This window comes from Grampus griseus (genome assembly GCF_964374135.1).
Source record: "Grampus griseus genome assembly, chromosome: 18".
Classification (NCBI taxonomy): domain Eukaryota; kingdom Metazoa; phylum Chordata; class Mammalia; order Artiodactyla; family Delphinidae; genus Grampus; species Grampus griseus.
Window position 1 is genome coordinate 55,140,272 of NC_139012.1, and position 22,035 is coordinate 55,162,306.

General features: G+C 42.0%; 1 protein-coding gene and 1 long non-coding RNA gene across 9 annotated transcripts in view; one reads left to right on the forward strand and one right to left on the reverse strand.

Annotated features, from left to right (window-relative positions):
- Positions 1-465: 465 nt before the first annotated feature.
- Positions 466-21,972, reverse strand: LOC309835974. Of its 2 annotated transcripts, none has more exons than XR_014298068.1 (4): positions 21,782-21,972; positions 2,679-2,836; positions 780-869; positions 466-540 (listed from the first exon to the last, which is right to left on the reverse strand). It is a non-coding gene; the product is annotated as an uncharacterized lncRNA (long non-coding RNA). The 2 variants fall into 2 exon arrangements; XR_014298069.1 differs by lacking the exon at positions 21,782-21,972 and adding an exon at positions 21,492-21,561.
- NAA16 (N-alpha-acetyltransferase 16, NatA auxiliary subunit) overlaps positions 21,661-22,035 on the forward strand; it is an 80,836-nt gene continuing 80,461 nt past the window's right edge. For all 7 annotated transcript variants that reach the window (XR_014298066.1, XR_014298067.1, XM_082675702.1 and 4 more), the window contains exon 1: positions 21,661-21,929. Coding sequence is in view for 5 of the 7 variants with exons in the window: in XM_082675702.1 (XP_082531828.1) it covers positions 21,876-21,929 (54 nt within the window). In the remaining 2 variants the exon portion in view is untranslated. The remainder of the gene's footprint in view (positions 21,930-22,035) is intronic.

Genomic DNA, 22,035 nt, shown 5'->3' on the forward strand with positions numbered 1-22,035 from the left:
AAGCTGAAGGAGCCTCAAGAAATCTTGCTCAGTTCACTGCCTCAGCCAGCTCCAAACACAGTCCCTAAATTCAATAACCCACAAAAAGAAAACGAATCTTCAAATCTGTGAATATAACAAAATAAATGAAGGTAGTGCTGTTTTATACCCATTCAACATATATAATTAACTAAGGCAAATGAGTAGGAGTGTAACTAATAAATATATCAATAGAATGGGTTAAATCAGCTATTTTCTAGAAAGTACCCAGAATCTAAAATTGAGTGTGTGAATAAGCTCTTGACAAGTATGAAATAATCATGCAAACTTTAGATGGTTCGTATATTAATAGATTTTTAAAGTTTGAAGGAAACACTACTTCCTTGTCTAATTCTTAGGTATCCAAATGCCCAAGGAAGTCAAGTAACTTAATCATGATTATTCATTCTGCTAGATAGAGGCAGAGCTGAGATGAATGCAGCTTGCCTGTTCAGACTTCAGTGCTTTTCATTCCCAACTATGCAATCACTCTTCGAAGGTGCTTCCCTTTTAGCTGAGATCCTAAAGGACGGAAAATTTACACACTGACAGACTAAGAAAGTAGAAAGTTTGGTAAAAAAAAAAAAAAAAGACAATGATGATAATTATATTAAATGAAAAAAACAGAATCAAAACAATATAATCTCAATTAGGTTTTCAAATTTGTCTACAGTATATGGAACACATGGGTTTATGGGGACATAACTGCATCATAAGTTGAGGAAGAGCTTTATTTTGAAAAAAGAAAACTAAAAACATACCAAAACGTTAGTAAGATGATCTCTAGTTGTGGGATGATGGATTCCTTTTGCTTCCTTTTTTTTTCTACTTCTTCGTGTTTTCCAAGTTTCCTATACATTTAGCACATACTACTTTTACAATCAGGAAGAAAAATTACTTAAAAAAATTACATGTTAGGTGAAATTAGTTATGTACAATAATAATTATCTGTTCTTCCTTCTAACAGAGATAATCAAAAGAGCTAACAAATGTACACAATGGTTTTACTGAGTAAGAAAGAGAAGATAAAGTGTTCTAAGAAAAATACTTTGCCCCTAAAATCCTGAGGTTCAAAGTTGAAATAAGGGTCAAAATTGATCAGAATCAACCTTTATTGTCTCCAGTGTTTCTACTACGTTAGGTGTATTCATATATTAGCTCATTTGATCATTGTAAGTCTGCTAACTTGGATATTGTTATCTCCTAGGAAATAAAATATTCAGAATAGTCTCTAAAATATTCACAGTTTGCAGGGCTGTACTAAGGAAATTTAACATACTGAATCACAGTGAGAAAAGGACTGCGGGAAGCATGCACAAAGGCACAGTAGCCACAAATGTTACAGTCCTCCAGCAGGAGTTTCTGCCTGTCTTCACATTGAGACAAGCTGGGACCCGGGACCCTTTGCTGCAGTGCTGCAATGCTTGCACCTGGACAAATGTTTCCTTAAGCAACAAAATACAAAGAAACAAATATGGGCTAAAAATAACTGTGTGCATGGGCAGTTGGGGCAAATTCTGGACAACTAGATAAAAGGAGACCAAAAAGCCCAACTGGCACCTCTGAAGAGCTGGCAGCAAAAGCAGAGAGTGGGGAGCAAAAGCAGGGTACTGCGCATGCCCCCTGCACACAACGTAGCCAAGGGGATGGGTAGACCACTTAAGCCACCCCTCTGCTGGATCCCTGAACACACCCCTACCCTCACCCCATGTAAGGAACCTGCTCACTCCCCTCTGCTGCAGCAGGGGCCACGATATAGCCTTGACTGAATTTCTTGTCTGGCCTCTGATCAATATCTATTGATTAAGGAGGCCAGGAACCCTGGTCTAAAACAACATCTAGTCACAGAAAGTGTGTCCATTTGAAAAAGGACGTAACAAAAAAAATGGCAAAAAGATTTTTGTTAAAACACCTCTAGCTAAATTTCCATTTTAGAAATAGTAGAAAAAGCAACTCTCAAGGTCATGAACCTCAATGTTAAGTAAATCCCAAGACATTCATCTGCTAGGTTTATCTATACCTGAGAATAGCAAGCCTTCTCCATCACTCCCCGACAGTAACAGGATTAAAATGATACTCTAGGGGCTTTCCTGGTGACTCTTTTCCAGTCGTTTAAGAGTCCGCCTGCCAAGGCAGGGAACATGGGTTCAAGCCCTGGTCCGGGAAGATCCCACATGCCGCGGAGCAACTAAGCCCGTGAGCCACAACTACTGAGCCCTCATGCCACAACTACTGAAGCCTGCGCGCCTGGAGCCCGTGATCGGCAATGAGAGAAGCCACCGCAATGAGAAGCCCGCGCACCGCAACGAAGAGTAGCCCCCGCTCGCTGCAACTAGAGAAAGCCCGCGCGAAGCAACGAAGACCCAACGCAGCCAAAAATAAATAAATAAAATAAATGAAAATTAAAAATAAAATGATACTCTAGGGACAACTCTCAGCCTTGGCAAGTCAGAAGTGACACTAAGCCGGCACGAGAGGATCACGTGTAAGCCACACTAACTCGGTATACGGAGTGATCCCATAGGGAGACACCATGGGGAAAAAAAAAAAAAAAGCTGGAGAAGGAAAATAGACTTTTAAGACCAGAAAAGAGAAGTGAACTGTGAGCACGTTAAAAAAAAAAAAAAAAAAAAGACAGAAAGGACGTTAGGTTTCCTTACGGAGGTCTGAACCTTCTGTGGTCCACTACGTTTCAGCCCGACAGACACCGGATCACTTTCATTGCCAGGTTCACCCCTTCCGGCTTAGAGCTTGATCCCGCCTCTTCCGTCTCGACTCTTCTCCAGAAGAGTAGTCCTTGCGTGTGCCTAACAATAAGCTAACAGAGGAAACAAAAGAGAAAAATGGAAAAGCGAGAAAAATTCCCACGAGAGAGATGACCAGGCGACTTACTCATCCGGATTCTGAGCCCAGGGTGTAGGTTGCGATGGAAGGGGGAGGGGAGGTGCAGGGGCATTGGTGCCGCAGTGTTCACTGAACCACAACTCCCAAGAGCTCCCCACCCGGGAATCTTGGGAGTTGTAGTTTATCTCGGACGAACGCCCAGCCTCCAACCCCCTAGGCCAAAGGTGGAGCTTTGGTTGTCAAAGTTTCAGGCAAGCCCAAAAGGGAGATTCCCTACAGTTCTGATTAAGAGATCAAGATATACAAGAATTTTCGTGTATATAGAGCCACTAGAGCAGAGATTCCTGATTTTTTTAAATGAGGATCCCTTTTCATCATTCAAAAATGTGCAGGATTCTGCATGTTAATACTTGTACTTTCAGCTTCCATTGCCTGAGAAGATACCTAATGACTAATTGAGACTATAAAGTTGTATTTTTTTAAATCATAAGGAGGATCCAAAATATGAGAGACTATATATAGCCACAACTTAGTGAATTTATAGCTGTTGTTTACATAAACACAATTTGGGGGCTCAATTTAAGTTTGTAGCTTGTAAACCATCAATTAAGTAAAGCATTAAAAATCCTAAATAATAAACAATTCCAGGAAAATGCAAATATATTGCCTTACTTTGAATATTCAAGTAGGATACACATTTACATGTCATTTGACCTCTGTGCCCTAGTATTTCTTCCTGAAAAGCAGAGGCAACAAGAATTCCACATTACCAACTTCACAAGACATTTTCTTAGTTTATGACCACATATATAAAAAGGAGAATTAGGCATAAATATAAATATCTAACACGTATTGCCTATTTCAAGGTATCTACTTCTACCAACTACATATTAGCTACTACTCTAAATGGCTTAAGCCTATTTATTAATTAATTTAATCTTTACAACAACCCTAAAATACCCATTTTGCAGAAGAGAAAACTAAGGCACAGAGAGTTTAAGTAACTTGTCCAAGGTAAAAGAACTAGTTAAGTGATAGAGCTGAGATTCAATGAAGACAATCTGTCTTAATGATCTATGGCTCCTAAGCTCTGATACTGCCTCCCTCCTCCAGAAAAAAGAAAAGAAAACATTCAGTCTTTCATGCAGTAAACACTGAGCACCAGTTATGTGTTAATCACTATTCTAGACATGAGACTTCAGCAATGAACAAAAAAGACAGAAATCTTTGCTCTCACGAATACCAAAGTACCCACATAAATCATTCTCCTAAATTATCCAACAAAATATTTTAATTCTTTATTTTGATATATATATAAAACTTCCTTCTTAAAAAATAAGCTTTAGTGCCATGGACTAATCCCTCCCAAATTCAGTATGTTGAAGCTAACCCCCAGTATGACCCCACTGGAAATAGGGCCTTTAAGGTGATTAAGGTTAAATAAGGTCATATAGAGGGAACCCTAATCTGATAGGACTAGTGCCCTTACAGGAAGAGACCAGAGAGCTTGTGTAGTCTCTCTGCCCCCCTCTTTCCCTCAACAAGCGAAAAGAGGTCAGCGGGTGAGCACACAGCAAGATAGCAGCCACCTACAAGCCAAGAGAAGAGGCCTCAGAATGAAACCTACCTTGCCAGCACCTTGATCTTTCCAACCTCCAAAACTGTGAGAAATAAATTTCTGTTGTTTAAGCCACTCAGTATGGTACTTTGTTATGGCAGCCCAAGCAAAGACATTTACATATGTAAACATTTATTGAGATATACATGAAACGTTATACACTTTATGAATGTTATTTCTAAATTTAAAGAAAATCCCTAAAGACTATAAATATTGCTTCCTCCTCCATGTGTTTTTAAAGAAAGTAATGTGGTTATAATTATATTTATTAATATGCAAAGATGTCCACAATATATTATTAAGTGAAAGAGAATGTTTAAAAAATTCATCAAACTATTTCACTTAAAAAACGTATGTGGGACTTCCCTGGTGGTGCAGTGGTTAAGAATCCACCTGCCAATGCAGGGGACACGGGTCGGAGCCCTGGTCCGGGAAGACTGCACAGAGCAGCTAAGCTCACAAGCCACATCTAATGAGCCCTCGTGCCACAACTACTGAAGCCCGCGTGCCTAGAGCCCATGCTCCGCAACAAGAGAAGCCACTGCAATGAGAAGCCCACGCACAGCAAGGAAGAGTAGCCCCTGCACACTACAACTAGAGAAAGCCCGCATGCAACGACGAAGACCCAATGCAGCCAAAAATAAATAATTAATTAATTGATTTTTTAAAAAAGTATATGATGCATATTTAAAAGTCTGGAAGAGGGAATTCCCTGGTGGTCCAGTGGTTAGGACTTGGTGCTTTCACTGCTGTGGCCTGGGTTCAATCCCTGGTCGGGGAACTAAGATCCTACAAGCTGTGCAGTGCAGCCAAAAAAAAAAAAAAAAGAAAAGAAAAATCTGGTGGAATTATAGGTAATCTCTATTTTCCTTTTCATAGTACTATGAATTTCTTGAAATTTTGTGATGGGTATTGTAAACAAGAAAGCTATAAAAGAAAAAAGACATTCTTTCATGTTTGATTGAAAAGCCTTATGGAAGTTATTATTCTCAAATTGTTCTATGAAGTTAAACAACTTCTATTTGCAAGAAGTCTGATATATTACAGAATAAAAGTTTCCAGAAATAGTAATAAAAGAGGTTGATTCAGTGGGGGAAAAAGAATTAGCATTTTGATTAAACTAGAAACAAGCACTACCATGTCTGAAATATTTCTCACAATAAAGTCAACTATGAATACTTTCTTTGTTGAATGAATTTGTAATGGGCACTGACGATTTGGTATCTCTTTGTCAGAAACTAAATGACCTGTGTCCCCCTCCTCCAACTTGGAGCATGCTAACACAACAAAATACGTGGGGTCATTTTTCATCTCCATTTAGAGCAAATCAGTCCCAAACCCAAAGGGGTAGGGAATGGGGATTTTCACTTAACTTCCTCTCAGAGACCTCCGGATTCTTTTAAAGATTCTGAGGACACTCGCGTCTAGAGTACTAACAAGAGGTCGATTTGTGTCTTTCAGCAGAGATTTCACATCAGTAAGCTGTCTGCTTAGGGCTTACCCCGAGAGAAGCAGAGCACCAGACTTTCCTCAGCCCTGGACATTCTTTGGGGAGCTAGACAAGGGTGAGTGTAGAGATTGTTCCAGGCTAAGTTGAAACTTTGGTCCTATCTGGGAAATTTTCAGTGGCACTGAAAGCAACATAAAATCTCAGCACACAAGCCATACCACATTGTTTTTTAGCACACTGTGAAGATACACCTGGCTTTCTGATTCCCGGTAGTTTAGCTCTTGACCAATGCCATCTTGAGACTGGCAATGGCTTGGGATTTGAATCAGATATATTTTACTATAGAAAAAGTGAAAGCAGGTAGCAATTTAATACAAAATTCAAGCTCTCAATATGGTGGAAAAGTAGAAAAACAGAGTTTATTTCATTTGTATCCTTATAAATTATTTTCCCCGAGAGAAGCGAAATATAAAGAATGAAAAAAGAGCATTTCTTATTTTCACGTGTTCATACTGCTTCTCAAATTTTTCGGAGCTTGAAAAAATTAAAGCTAACAAACACGCCACCTGCTGGCATTAATGAAACTAGATCGCAAGTTATTTTCAGAGTCAAGAGGTGTTCAAGGAGTCTTGAAATGTCAACTTACGATGTATTTCTTTTACTCTAATAATAATAATAAAAGGGTAGATCCTGGAAACTCATCTTTTACCCCATAAACTGGTATTAGCCTAGGCTGAGGTCAGCTTTGTTAACAAGCTCATTTAGTGTTGTCTCCTACAACTTCTTGGTGATTTCACCTCTTCCATTTTTCATCCTAAATTTCAGGCTAAATATTTTTCTTAAATTATTTCCTTCAGTTTTGAATTATACATTTTCAAATTTTCATTTCAATGAGTTTAGTTTTCCCATCTTTTTCTACTAACAGTAGTCTTCAAATACCCTTTATAAGCATTAAAGTACTTTCCAACTTAGATACAAATCTTCCCTTGAGGAATACAATGTAATCTATACTCTCTGTGTGTGTAGATATATATCTTTTTATTTTTTTCCTTTTTAATATGAAAATTTTCAAACATGTTCAAAAATAGAACAGTAAAATGACCCCTGTGCACTCATCATGAATTCTCAACATTATCAACTTAGTGTTCACCCTCCCTCCTCCCTCTCTCTTCTCATCCTCACTGGATTAATTGGAAGCAAATACAAGACATCGTAACTCTTCGTCTGTAAATATTTTTGTATACATCTCCAGAAGATAAAGACTTTTAAAATATATGATCACTCCTAAAAATTAAAAATAGCTCTTAATATTATCAAATATCTAGTCAGTATTTAAATTTCCCTGATTGTGCCAGATTTTTTGTCTTTTTCTTTTTTGGCGGGGGGAGGCAGTTTGCTTGTTCATATCAAGATTCAAATAAGGTCCATGCATTGCAATTTGTTTCTATGTATAATACTTGGTTTGTTTTAATCTACAGGATCCCCCCTCTTTTTAATTTTTTTTATTTGCAATATATTTGTTGAAGAGACCAGATCTTTGGCCTTGAGGAGTTTCACACAGTCTAGATTTTTCTAGACTCGTGTTGTGGTGTTTATCATGTTCCTTTGTTTCCTGTATTTCCTATAAACTGGTCTGGAAGCTTGAACAGAGTCATATTTACTTTTTTTTTTTTCAAAACTAATTCATAGGTGGGTTAGATACTTACAAAGGAAGATGCAAAATATTTAGTTGTGATTTTTTAAAATACTAGAAGCTCTTGATTGCCTAGATCCATTATTCCATTAGAAGTTGCAAAATGGTGATATTTTATCATTCTGACTTCACTTATTTATTTATTTATTTGGTTGTGCCGGGACTTAGTCGCGGCTCGCAGGCTCCTTAGTTGCGGCATGCGAACTCTTAGTTGCGGCATGCATGTGGGATCTGGTTCCCTGACCAAGGACGAAACCTGGGCTCCCTGCATTGTGAGCGTGGAATCAACCACTGCGCCACGAGGGAAGTCCTCTGACTTCATTTATTATTTGGAATCTCTATAAAGAGAAACTTTTCCTCATCAACTATTTGTTGCCCTTGCTTTGAAATTTTTAAAAGAAAAAATTAAAACTTTGCCAAAGTGGAGAGGTGATCAAATTTAAAATTTTGCTTTCTGAACAATATCCAGGATTTCCAAATTCTATTTCAATCTTATCTTTTTTTTTTACTTTAGTAATATGGCAATTCTCTGCAATTCTCATATCCCCAAAGCTCTGAAAAACCTTGTTTTCAATGCAAACATCAGAAAATCTCTGAAAACTGAAGGGTTTTTGGTAACTTATTTGATGGCCAGACCTGCCCTAACCCAAACCCAGTTTGGCAGGTATACCAACTGAGACTGAAGTGAGGCTATTTATATCTGTATTTATCCCACTTAGAATAAATATTCGTATTTTTAATGAAGAAATATTTATTCATGGGGGGAGGGATAAACTAGGAATTTAGGATTAACATGTACACACTACTGTATATAAAATAGATAACCAACAAGGACCTATTGTATAACACAGGAAACTATATTCAGTATTTTCTAATAACCTACAAGGGAAAAGAATCTGAAGAAGAATATATGTCTGAGTCACTTTGCTGTACACCTGAAACTAACACAACATTGTAAATCAACTATACTTCAATAAAAAATAAAATTTAATTTGATTTAATTAAAAAAAGAAATATTTGTTTGTTAGATTACAGGCTGCTGCTCCAGATCCCGCTGAAAGTGTTATAATGTACGGTATATGCATTTCCTTTCTAAATCCAAAGCATCCTGAAGTTTGAAAACATCTGGTCCAAGTATTTCAGGTAAAGAACTGTGAACTGTAACAATAATATAGTAGTTAACATTCACTGAGTACTTATTCTTTACCAGGTAGTGCTCTAAATTTTTAACATTTAACTAACTCACTCAATCTTCCCAACAACCCTACGAATTGCTGAGGCACAGCATGGCTAGGTGACTTGCTCAAGATTGTGCCCAACAGACAGATGAAGAGTGGCCAAAGGGATTTGAACCAAAAAGGCTGGGTTGCACTGTGACCTTGATTCTGCTGCCCGTACTCTCTCATTAACTTGCACATCGTTCTCCCAGCTCTCCAAGACCTGACTCCAATCTAGCTAGCCTCTTTTCATCTCTCATGATATCCTCCAAGAACCTCATGTCCTCATGTTTCAGCTCAACCAGATAACTCCTTATTTCTTCCAAAACACATCTTCAACCTTGACATTTTTGTTCATATTGCTAAAAGATATATATATAAATATATATATATATATACACACTTTTTTTTTTTTTTTTTTTTTGCGGTACGCGGGCCTCTCACTGTTGTGGCCTCTCCCGCTGTGGAGCACAGGCTCCGGACGCACAGGCTCAGTGGCCATGGCTCGCGGGCCCAGCTGCTCTGCGGCATGTGGGATCTTCTCGGACCGGGGCACGCACCCGTGTCCCCTGCATCAACAGGTGGACTGTCAACCACTGCGCCACCAGGGAAGCCCTAAAAGATATTTTTAAAGGTAAGATTATGACTTTTGTATAAATATGAAATGTACAACTGTCAATTTTTAAAAAATTATTAATTAATGAGGGATGTTATAATTTGTGAAACAAAATCTAAAGAGAAAACATAAATACACCATAAGGAATGCTGAAATGAATCTGTTTAAAAGATGAAAAACTGGTCAGTACATGCAAGACATAACCACTTGCATCTCAGTTATACAAATTTGCATTTCTAGGGAAAAGAATCATGTGCAGGGCTTCTCTGGTGGCGCAGTGGTTAAGGATCCGCCTGCCAATCCAGGGAACAAGGGTTTGAGCCTTGTTCCGGGAAGATCCCACATGCCGAGGAGCAACTAAACCCCAGTGCCACAACTACTTAGCCTGCGCTCTAAAGCCTGCGAGCCACATCTACTGAAGCCCACGCGCCTATAGCCTGTGCTAGGCAACAAGAGAAGCCACCGCAATGAGAAGTCCGCGCACTGCAACGAAGAGTAGCCCCCGCTCGCCGCAACTAAAGAAAGCCTGCCCCGCAGCCATGAAGACCCAACGCAGCCAAAAATAAATAAATTAATTAAGTAATTTTTTTAAAAAGGGCAATCTCAGTAAAAGAATCATGTACATTGTTAGCAGTTTTCTACAACATAAAAGAGTTGTAAAATAGCTCAAAGACAATGAAAAAACACAATTCAACAGGAGGTCTTATAATCTCTTTGCCTATTTCAGCGTCTCCCAATTTTTCTTAACAATACTAATTCCTCTGCCTGGAGTGCAATTCATTGAAATTATCTTCATCAAATCAGTATTTACTGAATATCTACCATGTGCCAAGCGCTCTGCTAAGTGCTAGGGGTTCAATGGTGAGGAAAACAGACTCCATTCCAGCTGTCAGTGTCTTTGATAGATCAGCTCATCCACCTATCATAGTCCTTCATTTAAGCTCTCATATAATCTCAATTACAATTCTTGTAATATTGCTGAATCTTTCCTTGTATTATACTTAGCAATTTATTATTCACACTTCATTTTACAGTTCTGGGGAGCAAGATACAAGTCCCCAATTCTGAATCTTTTTGGCAGAGGATGATATATTACTTTCCTATTCCTGAGGAGGTGAAAACAACTATAGCTCAATTTAGCAAATATGTTTTTGTACTATACTCTGTACTTTGTTTTGTACTATACTCTGTACTTTGTTTTGTACTCTGTACTATACATAAGATATTATGCTATGTGCTACAGGAAGATGATTAATTCAGCAAAGATATTTTTGAGCAACAACTGTAAAACACAGGGAATGCACAGTTAAATAAGACATGGTGTCTGATCCAGAGGGACTTCAGTCTAATGGAGGAAATAGACGAGTAAGTTAGTGACTTCAACACGGTACGATGAGCACTATATTAGAGGTGAGTAGTGAGTGTTTCGAGAGTGTAGAGGAGAGGCAGCCATATCCAGGTCAGGGACAGGGATGGCTTCTGGGAGAAGCTGACCCTTAATCTGAATTCCGAAGGACAAGTAGAAGTGAGCTAGGCACAGATAGGAAGGGCATCGCAGATACACACTGAGAATCTGGGAAATTTCAAGAGATAGGCAGGAACTAGATCATAAAGGGCTTCACATTCTCAGGTAAAGAGGCTCAGCTTTCTCCTGGAAGCCATGGAAGAAATTTAAGCAATAAGCATCATTAGGGACTTCCCTGGTGGGCCAGTGGGTTAAGACTCTGAGCTCCCAATGCAGGGGGCCTGGGTTCTATCCCTGGTCTGAGAACTAGCTCCCACGTGCATGCCACAACTAAGATTGCACTTGCCACAAATAAGAAGTCCGCATGCTGCAACTGAACAGGCCACAACAAAGACCCCAAGTGCCGCAACTAAGACCCGGAACAGCCAAAATAAATAAATTAATTAATACTTTGTAAAAAGCATCATTAGATTTGTATTTTACAAAGATCATGTAGTAGGCTGAATGTGTGTAACACTCTAATCACCGGGATCTGTGACTATGTTACCTTATATGGCAAAAAGAGATTTTGCAGATGTGATTAAATATATTCAGATGGGGAGATGATCCTGCATTACCTTCCTGGGCCCAGTGTGATCACAAGGGTCCTTATAAGAGAGAAGCAGTAGAGTTAGAGTCAGAGAGAAGATGTGAAGAGGAAGTAGAGGTCAGTGAGTAGAGGAGATGCTTTGCTGTTGGTTTTGAAGATGGAAGAAAGAGCCATGAGCCCAGAAATGCAGGTGGCCTGGAGAAGCTGGTAAAAGCAAGGAAATAAATTCTCTCCTAGAGCCTCCAAAAGAAACATGGTCCTGCAGACACATTTCTGACTTCTGACGTCCAGAACTGTGAGATAATAAATCTGTGTTGCTTTAAGACATAATTTGTGGCAATTTGTTACGGCACTGATAGAAAATTAATGCAGATTCCCATTAATACAGATTTTTCCCTTGGAAATTAATGCAAAAAATAAACTGAATGAGGCTGGCTAAGGATCTATGGAAACTCATTAGTATGCTATGAAAAGCAGTTTAGCATAGTAGCTACAGGCATGAACTTTGGTGAGATGGCCCTTACTTAGTTTCATAATTGGGTATAAATTTACTTTTTTTAAGCTTCAGTTCTCATTTGTAAAAGGGGGATAACAGTATTTTTCTCATGGTGTTTTCATGAGGATTAAATAAGAAATAGCAAATTATACATAGTGTCTGGTACAGGGTATGTGCTCAATAACAGTTATTATTATTATTATTTTTTGTGTGTGTGTGTGGTACGCGGGCCTCTCCCTGTTGTGGCCTCTCCCATTGCGGAGCACAGGCTCCGGACGCGCAGGCTCAGCGGCCATGACTCATGGGCCCAGCCGCTCCGCGGCACGTGGGATCTTCCCGGACTAGGGCACGAACCCGTGTCCCCTGCATCGGCAGGCGGACACTCAACCACCGCGCCACCAGGGAAGCCCCCCAATAACAGTTATTATTAAATGATTACTGTAATTGAGAAGGGAGAATAAGGAGAGAGAAGTAAAGTCTCCAAAGAAGGTAGAAATGTATTCCCTCCTAAGCACTGTTGGAGGAATTAATTCTGCAAAGGCCAGAAGGCACTGTTGTTTTTGTTTTTTGTTTTAATATTTATTCATTTATTTTCGGCTGCGTTGGGTCTTAGTTGCAGTACGCGGGATCTTTCGCTGAGGTGAGCGGGCTTCTCTCTAGTTGTGGCACACGGGCTTCTCTCTAGTTGTGGCGTGCAGGCTCCAGAGCACACAGGCTCAGTAGTTGCAGTGTGCAGGCTCTCTAGTTGTGGTGCGTGGGCTCAGTAGTTGCAGCCCGCGGGCTTACTTGCCCCACTGCCTGTGGGATCTTAGCTCCCAGACCAGGGATTGAACCCGTGTCCCCTGCACTGGAAGGTGGATTCTTAACCACTGGACCACCAGGGAAGTCCAGAAGGCACTGTTTTTGCTGAGAGGGGAAGAAAGAAGAAAAGTGATGGGTGCTGAAGGGCATTCCACAAATGAGGGTTGAATGAGTGAACAGATAAGGAGAAAATAGTGTGATGCCCTGCATCTTGAAGAGTGAAAGCCTCTTATTAAGGAATCAGCAAATGCTTGTGGAAGAAAAGATAGGAGATTGTCATTAGAACATGAATTGTCCCTCAAAGAATCTGATTGAAGTCATTAGCATTAGAAATGATAGATGTATACAGAACAACCCTATGAGAGCAACAGCCCTTGGGCTCATGCTGGAGGCAGGAGCTGGAACCTCAGTGCAATGGCAAAAAGGCTTCTCTCAGTGTCACCCTGCCAGGCTACTAATCCCAGAAGCTGGCATCTCATCTTCAATAACAGGGAGTTATGCCTGTTGAAACAAGTTTCCTTGGAGTTAAAAGGATATTGGCAAATCTCTTCTCATTTAAAAATAATTTAAGGGACTTCCCTGGTGGTCCAGTGCTTAAGACTCTGCACTTCCACTGCAGGGGGCACAGGTTCGATCCCTGGTCCAGGAACTGAGATGCCGCATGCTGTGCGGCGTGGTAAAATGAAATGAAATGAAATAAAATAAAATATAAGGTAGTAGATTGCCAGAATTTATGATTTAAGAGGAGGGGCAGGTCTTGCTGATTCTAAATTTGGCCATGGGAGTGGGTAGCTAAAATAGTGTAGAAGGTGAAGGTCTTTGTAGATGAAACCAAGGAACTGTAAGGCTAGGGATGTTTTAAAAAATGGATTGTATTTTTTAGAGCAGTTTTAGGTTCACAGAAAAATTAAGCTGAAGGTACAGAGATTTCCCCTATGGAAACCCCCTGTCCCCACATATGCATAGCCTCTTCCATTGTCAATATCTCCCACCAGAGCAATACATTTGCTACAACTGATGAACCTACATTGACACCTTATTATCACCCACAGTCCATAGTTTACATTAGGGTTCACTCTTGGTGCTGTATACCCTATAGGTTTTGTCAAGTGTATAATGATGTGTAGCCACCACTATAGTATCATACAGAATACTTTCACTGCCCTAAAAACCCTCTGTGCTTCACCTAGTCATCCCTTCCTCCCCCTAACCCTTGGCAATCACTGATCTTTTTACTGTCTCCATAGTTTTGTCTTTCCTAGAAAGTCATATAGTTGGAATCATACAGTATGCAGCCTTTTCAGATTGGCTTCTTTCACTTAGTAATATACATTTAAGATTCTCTGATGTCCTTTCATGGCTTGATAGCTCATTTCTTTTTAGTACTAAATAATATTCCATTGTCTAAATGTACCACAGTTTATTTATCCAAGGCTAGGGTTTTAAATCATACATATAGTTACTGGAATCATAGTAGATGGACGCTAGGAGTGAAGTTGAAATGACAACTATTGTCACTTGGCAAATGAACAAATGAAGGATAGTGACCAAGAGGAAAAGGAGAAGAGAACAACAAAGCTGGTGAGTATGGACTCAAGTATCCTGTCCTTAAATGAAGGTGAAGTATTATGATTTGGGGGGGGGGCAGTGGGATGGGGAAAAAAGTGCTGATTTTTCCCTCACGAACTCCTACGGTATATAAGCAGAGGAAGATGCAAAACGAGAGACAATGTCCCTGATGAAGGGCTGGATATCAATGAAGGTAGGGAGGAAGAAAATGCTCAGTGAAAGGGTTGAGGATAAAGCCGAACAGGAAGGTGTGGCATAGAAAGGAGCAGTAGGAGGACGAGTTTGGAAAGAAAGCAGAGAGACAGACAAACAAGAATACAACAGAAGTGAGAGGACTGGAGGGCGTGAATCTGTTGAGAGTTTTGAGGGAACTCTTGGGTAAAGTTGTTTCTGCGCTGATCCAGAGTCTTTGAAGGGTGCTAATTCTAGGTCACTTTCACTATCTGTGGTCCTATCTGCAATTTGCGGCTTTTGCCTAGGGTTCCAAATTGAATCTTGGTGGTGACGGTTTTTTTGTTTATGTGCCTTATTTAAATTCAACCTCAAGAGGAATGGTAGCATGTTTAAGCCTGGATTTTGATGAAATGCCTTGAAACAGTGGTTCTCAACTCTGGTTGCACATTACAGCCATCTGGGAAGATCTGAAATGCCCCACCTCCACCCCACCCCAATTGAATCAGAATTTATGGAGGTAGGACTCAGGCATCAGTAGATTTTTAAGCTCCTTAGATGATACAAAAGTGCAGACAAGGTTGAGAACCACTGTTTTCGAACAATTTACAATTTATAAAACATAAAACACACTAAGACTAAAGGCATAAAAGAAGGACAAAGTGCTACGTAAATACAGAGAAGAGAGAGATTAGATCTACTGGGAAGACTTGGGAAGATCTTATGAAAGTCATGCCATTTGAGATGAAGAACTTACGAAGATAAAGATTAGGGTATTGGGAGAACAATCTCATAAAACTATCAGGTTGAGCGAAAGTATGGAGTTTAGAAAATACTGGACCTGATGTACCCACTGGTTCCGCTGCTATATAAGGTAATTGTGGGAGCAAAGTGAAAGAAAAATCTGAGAATAGACTGAGTTCTAGACAATGGGTGGTCACTGAAAGTTTTTATACACTGAGTCTAGATAGAAAAGACAAATCTAGAGCGATGTGCATAATGAAATGGTGGGGAGAGAGCCTGAAAGAGTTATGAGGTTACTGGGTTTTGCAATTATGAGGTTTTTGCAGTATTTAATGTTAAGCTGGAGTGGGAATGGAAGGCAAGGAGGAAAGGGAGAAACGTGACAGACCTAGAATTTAAAGGACTAGGCAACTTGAATGTGGAGGATAATAAAGGGGAGTCAAAACTGATCAGAAAATTTTAACTACAGAAGTGGTGTCATTAACAATAATAGAGAAGTTGTTACTTAGTCCAAGTTCATACTGCTTGCCACATGACAGACCAATAAATCAGAGACCAGATGTTGGGGCAAGGAATAGTGACTTTATTTGGAAAGCTGGCAGACTGAGAAGATGGTGGACTCGTGTCCCAAAGAACCATCTTGCCTGAGTTAGAATTCAGGCTTCTTTTATACATAAAGGGGAGGGAGTAAAGTCAAACATTTCCTGGTTCCCATCAGCCTCCAGAGGGGATGTGTTAATTTCTTCCTCCCTGCAGTCATTCACAGGTAGGCCTAGTTAGGATGCTTCCTGTGAGCTAAACAAAGGTATTTTAGCATAATGCTCATTACCTGGGAGGCAGGGCTCCCAGAGATGGGCTATTATGTATAATTTAAGCTTATAGGCAACATCCCTTTAGTGAATAACTTGCAATAGAATACAAAGGTTCTTCCCTGTTACAAAGTCAGGACTTGAGCTGGCTTGATGGAAAGATGATAAGTTTTATTTTATTTTATTTTATTTTTTGTTTTTATTTTTAAAATAAATTTATTTATGTTTGGCTGAGTTGGCTCTTCATTGCTGCGCTTGGGCTTTCTCTAGTTGCAGTGAGCAGGGGCTACTATTTGTTGCCGTGTGCGGGCTTCTCATTACAGTGGCTTCTCTTGTTGCAGAGCACAGGCTCTAGGCACGCAGTCTTCTGTAGTTGTGGCATGTGGGCCCAGTAGTTGTGGCTGGCGGGCTCTAGAGTGCAGGCTCAGTAGTTGTAGCGCAGGGCTTAGTTGCTCCGCGGCATGTGGGATCTTCCTGGACCAGGGCTCGAACCCGTGTCCCCTGCACTGGGAGGCAGATTCTTAACCACTGTGCCACCAGGGAAGCCTCAATAAGTTTTATTTTTACTGTTCAAGTAGAAAATGTTTATGCGACATCCAGGTGGAGATATTTAACAAACAAGTGGGCATGAAGGCTAAGAGATCAAGAGGGTTTGAAACTGGAGACAGATTTGTAATCTGCTTGGTGTTAATAGTGGAGGCTATGGGGGCAGGAGAATTATTAATTTCATCTTGCTGCTGAGCAGCAGGTGCTTGATGAACAGGTTTTATTGCTGCTGTTGAAAGAGAAAGCCAAGTTGTCTAGACAACCAACATTTAGAAAGAGGAGAAGGGGCTTCCCTGCTGGCACAGTGGTTAAGAATCCGCCTCCCAATGCAGGGGACACGGGTTTGAGCCCTGGTCCGGGAAGATCCCAAATGCAGCAGAGCAACTAAGCCCATGTGCCACAACTACTGAGCCCGCGCTCTAGAGCCTGCGAACCACAACTACTGAGCCCGTGTGCCACAACTATTGAAGCCCATGCACCTAGAGGCCGTGCTCCGCAACAAGACAAGCCACCACAATAAGAAGTCCATGCACCACAACGAAGAGTAGCTCCCGCTCGCCACAACTAGAGAAAGCCTGTGTGCAGCAACGAGGACCCAACACAGCCAAAACTAAATAAATAAAATAAATTAATTTAAAAAAATAAAGAAAGAGGAGGAGATGATGGAGGACCCAGAGAATGACTAGGAGGAGAGACAGGCAGAAACCCAGGATTCCGCTGGGGCTTGGTGACTGAAGGCAGAAAAAGTCAAGGATGGTGATCCACTGTGTGAAATGCTACAGAGAAATTAAGGAAACTGTGAACTGAAAAAAATCTTTGGATTTGGCCACTAGGCAATCCTTAACATGTGAGCTTCATAAGGGCAGCTAGTTTTGTTTGTCAGAAGACTGTCACATTGTGCTCCATAACTAAGTACTGAACAAATGAATTGGTGAGATTTCAGAGAACATTTTCAAAAGACGCAGAAGCCAAGTCTTAAGAAGGATTAGATTAGAATTGCACTTTCCTAGAAGAAACCCCATTATCTCTTTCAGAGTGACCTTTTAAAAAAATAAATCAGATCATGAAACTTTCCTGCTTCAAATGCTTCAATGGTTCCCTCACTGAGTTTAGGATGAAACCAAACCAAACCACATTGCCTAAGATGACAAACCGAAGACAACCTGGGCTACAGTTTCAACTGAACTGTACCATCTTCCTCCCCGCATGACCCCCCAGCCACCTCCTTGAACCTGTAGTTCTTAACCTGACTCTTTTAATCATAACCTGACTCTTTTAATCATGTTCTTTTAATCATGTTAACGTGACTCTTTTAATCATGTTTTAATGATTGATCTTTTAATCATTAAAAGAGTTCCCGACTCTTTTAATCATGCACGTGGTTCCCTTTCACTGGAAAGTGATGTTCCAGTTTCTCATCTTGTTAATTCTCTTCTCATCCTTTAGGTCTCTGTTCATGTTATCACGTCTCCAGAAGCTGTTCTAGATCATTCCTGAGTACCTGAAGTATTTCGCGTATTTAAACACATTTGTTCTCTCCTCAACCCCCATTGCCCTCACATGACCTTGTTTTATTTCCTTCCCAGGACCTCCCACAGTCTGGAATAATCTTGTTTCTTTATGTGTTTTTTCTCCGCCTTCTCCCATAGAATATAAACTACATAAGGAGGGAGAAAATGCAAATAGTGGGGGGAATAACCGATGAATGAAAGTTCAGGAAAAGCAAAAGGAGATGGGATCAAGAGCTCCCAGGGAGGAATGAAGTACCCTCTTTTCTGAAACAAGAGCACAGAAGGGAGAAGTGAGCAGAAACATTACGCAATCTGATGAGCTCTTTTCCATCCCTTTGGTGGTGGGAATAGCAGCAAATGACTTGATTTTACCCTGTCAGCTGGCTTTAAGATATGCTATGCATATGGGGTGGAGACCATCCTTTTCTAGATTCTTTTCTCCTTGGCTCTACGAGACTTTGCAGGAGAATCACTAGCCCATATCCCGTATGTAAAAAGTGCTCCAGGAACTGTTCAGGTCTTCACAGGGGTTGCTACTGTTATTTTACCATGTGCATGATTCTAAAGGAGGTCCACCCCGCCTGAAGCACCAGGAGAGAACATCTGGGTAGAGGCCCTCAGTGGGGCTTCAGCATTCTTCCTGAGAGACAACGAGTTCAGATTTACAGTGCATTTGTTTTTTTTTTCTAAGGGTTTAGGAATGACTAAGCATTACATTCACGTAACCCTGGTGTGCAAGATTACCATAATGTTATTATAACCCCATTTTCTGTTGAAAGGTGGAAATAAGATTTGCTCCAGACTAAACAGGAAGTCAGTGATAAAATTACAGCCATAGGGCTTCCCTGGTGGCGCAGTGGTTGGGAGTCCGCCTGCCGATGCAGGGGACACGGGTTCGTGCCCCGGTCCGGGAGGATCCCACATGACGCGGAGCGGCTGCGCCCGTGAGCCATGGCCGCTGAGCCTGCGCGTCCGGAGCCTGTGCTCCGCAACGGGAGAGGCCACAACAGTGAGAGGCCCGCGTACCGCACAAAACAACAAAAACAAAAACAAAAAATTACAGCCATGGGCTAATCCAGGCTTTCTCACTGTGTGCGCATCACGTCTTTTAGACACTCTAAGGTTCAGGCTGACAACTGCCGGGTACGATATTGGCATTCTTTTCAATTCCCCACCTCTCCCTTCACCCCCGCCCCCCGCATCCCACTGTAGACAAACGAGGTGTGCGTGCACTCTTTTTTCAACTTGTCATTTTGAAGTCGGCATTGAGGTGAGGCAGAGTGGCTTGAGCTGGCTGAGGTACATTCCAGAAAAGTCCATGTCCTATGAGGATCAAGGGATAATCTGACTGGAGCACTGGAGCTTCTGCTCTTCCCACAATGAACCCTTTACATCTGAGGATGTAGATAAACTGGGAGCCAAAAAATTTTCAGCAATCAGTAATGTGAGCAAAGAGTGAGCAGGGACTATAGGAGTGGTGGAGTCGGAGGGTGCTGTGAGCAGGCACTCCCCTGTCCCTGCTGCTCGTCTAGGACAGCGGTCCCCAGCCTTTTTGGTACTAGGGACCAGTTTGGTGGAGGACAATTTTTTCCATGGACCAGGGGCTGAGGGGGTGGGGGGATGGTTTTGGGATGATTCAAGCGCATTACATCTATTGTGCACTTTATTTCTATTATTATTACATTGTAATATATAATGAAATAATTATACAACTCACCATAATGCAGAATCAGTGGGAGCCCTGAGCTTGTTTTCCTGCAACTAGATGGTCCCATCTGGGGGTGATGGGAGACAGTGACACCCGAAGTGTGCTGCTTATGTCCAGTCTACTCTGTAAGATGCAGCTTAACTGTCACTTGCCACTCACTGATAGGGTTTTGATATGAGTCTGCAAGCAACTGATTTATTGTGGTCTCTGTGCAGCCAAACCTCTCTGCTAAGGGTAATCTGTATTTGCAGCCGCTCCCCAGCGCTAGCATCACTGCCTCAGCGCCACCTCAGATCATCAGGCATCAGATTCTCATTAAGGAGAGTGAAGCCTAGATCCCTCGCATGCGCAGTTCACAGTAGGGTTTGCCCTCCTATAAGAATCTAATGCGGCCGCTGATGGAGCTCAGGCGGTAATGGGAGCAATAAGGCCCGGCTGTAAACACAGATGAGGCTTCACTCACCTGCCGCTCACCTCCTGCTGTGCAGCCGGGTTCCTAATAGGCCACGGACTGTTACCGGTCTGTGGCCCGGGGGTTGGGGACCCCTGGTCTAGGAGACCGCCACCAGCTCAGGTGCCACTCAGCCACGTTTCCCATGAAGCCCTCTTTGCCTACTTCCTCTCTAATAGCTTGCGGAGCCTAGTTTCTGTCTAGAACACATAGGCTCTTCTGGACCGCCCCCGTTTTAATAACAGTCCCTTCCTTATTTTAAAAGTGAGGTAATTCCCTGGCAGTCCAGTGGTTAGGACTCTGCACTTTCACTGCTGAGGGTGCGCGTCTGATCCATGGCTGGGGAACTAGTATCTGGCAAACCCTGCAGAGGGGCCCAAAAAAAAAAAAAAAAAGACTGAGGTGATACTTTCTCCCATCTCCGACCAACTCAGGCTACAGGGAAAAAAAATCAAGTAAGCCCGACCCAGTTCTGATTATAGCCCATTAAATGCAACTATGCATCAATTACCCTGTAGTCTCACAACCATGCACAAATGAAGATCCAGAACATGTATAAGTTTATGTACCTAATATTTACATATACCTTAATATTAAACCTACACCGTATGTACGGCTATTCTTGTCAACAATGTATGTCCAGATCTTTCTAGACTCACACATTTCTGTCACTATGCTGCCTTTTATGTATGGTAGAAAGCGCCCCAGAGTTGGAAGATCCTGGGTTTGAATCTTTTTTCTTTCATTATTATAGGGCTTGTATAAAGGAGAACCACCTGAGGAGAAAGCGTAGGTAGACCTGGGGAATCAGGCGCCCCATAAAACCACCGTAATTCTCAATGACAATGTTAGGTGTTCTAAACTGCTGAGAATATTTTTCTCTGACATTTCAAACGTGCTTTCACATTAGCGCTTTTCAAGTCCTGCCCAGTGACCTCACGTACGTTGTCAATACTTCTTTGCTCTGCCCTGGAGAGAAAAGGCTTCTCTTAAAGACAAGTCGAGGGAGAAAATAAGGAAAACAAGTTCGTCCTACATCAAGAAATTTACTTTGTGTCCAGCACTGTTTAAATTCCTGACTGGAGAGAAATCAAAAAAGTCAGATTCTGATATAACTAACATTATCTTGGGCCAGAAGCCTAACAACCAAAGCACAGTACAAGGCAGCGACTTACGAACGGCTACGGTGCAAGCTCCCTACCCGGAGCCTCGGTGCAGGTGACAGAAGCGACCGCCTGACACAGGGCCCCAGTTCCTCGCCGCGGGGCGCCCTGCGCATGCGCACGCCGCCTCGCTCGAGGGGGGCGGGTCCTAGCTGCCATCTTGCCCCGTACGGGAGCCGCCGCCGCTTACCCCAAAGCAAGGCTGGGGCTGAAGGGTATCCTACCCAGACCGGCTTCCTTTTCCATTGCCAGCCCTGCTCGGCAGCTCTGCCCAGGCTGCTCAGCCCCAAGTATGAACTGACCCGTCGCCCGCAGCACGACTCTTAGCCGCGGCTCGTCCCGGTGCCCATCCCGCGAAACGGAGCGCGCGGGCACCCAGCCTCCTCTCCAGCCGCGATGCCGAACGTGCAGCTGCCGCCAAAGGAGAGCAACCTCTTCAAACGCATCTTGGTAAGTGGCCAGTGGCTGCGCCGCCCACCCCTGGCAGCCCCGGGCCCGGCGCGGCGAGCTGTCTGGCGGCGATGGCGCCTGCGCGGCTGGGCCCGGCCCCCCTGGG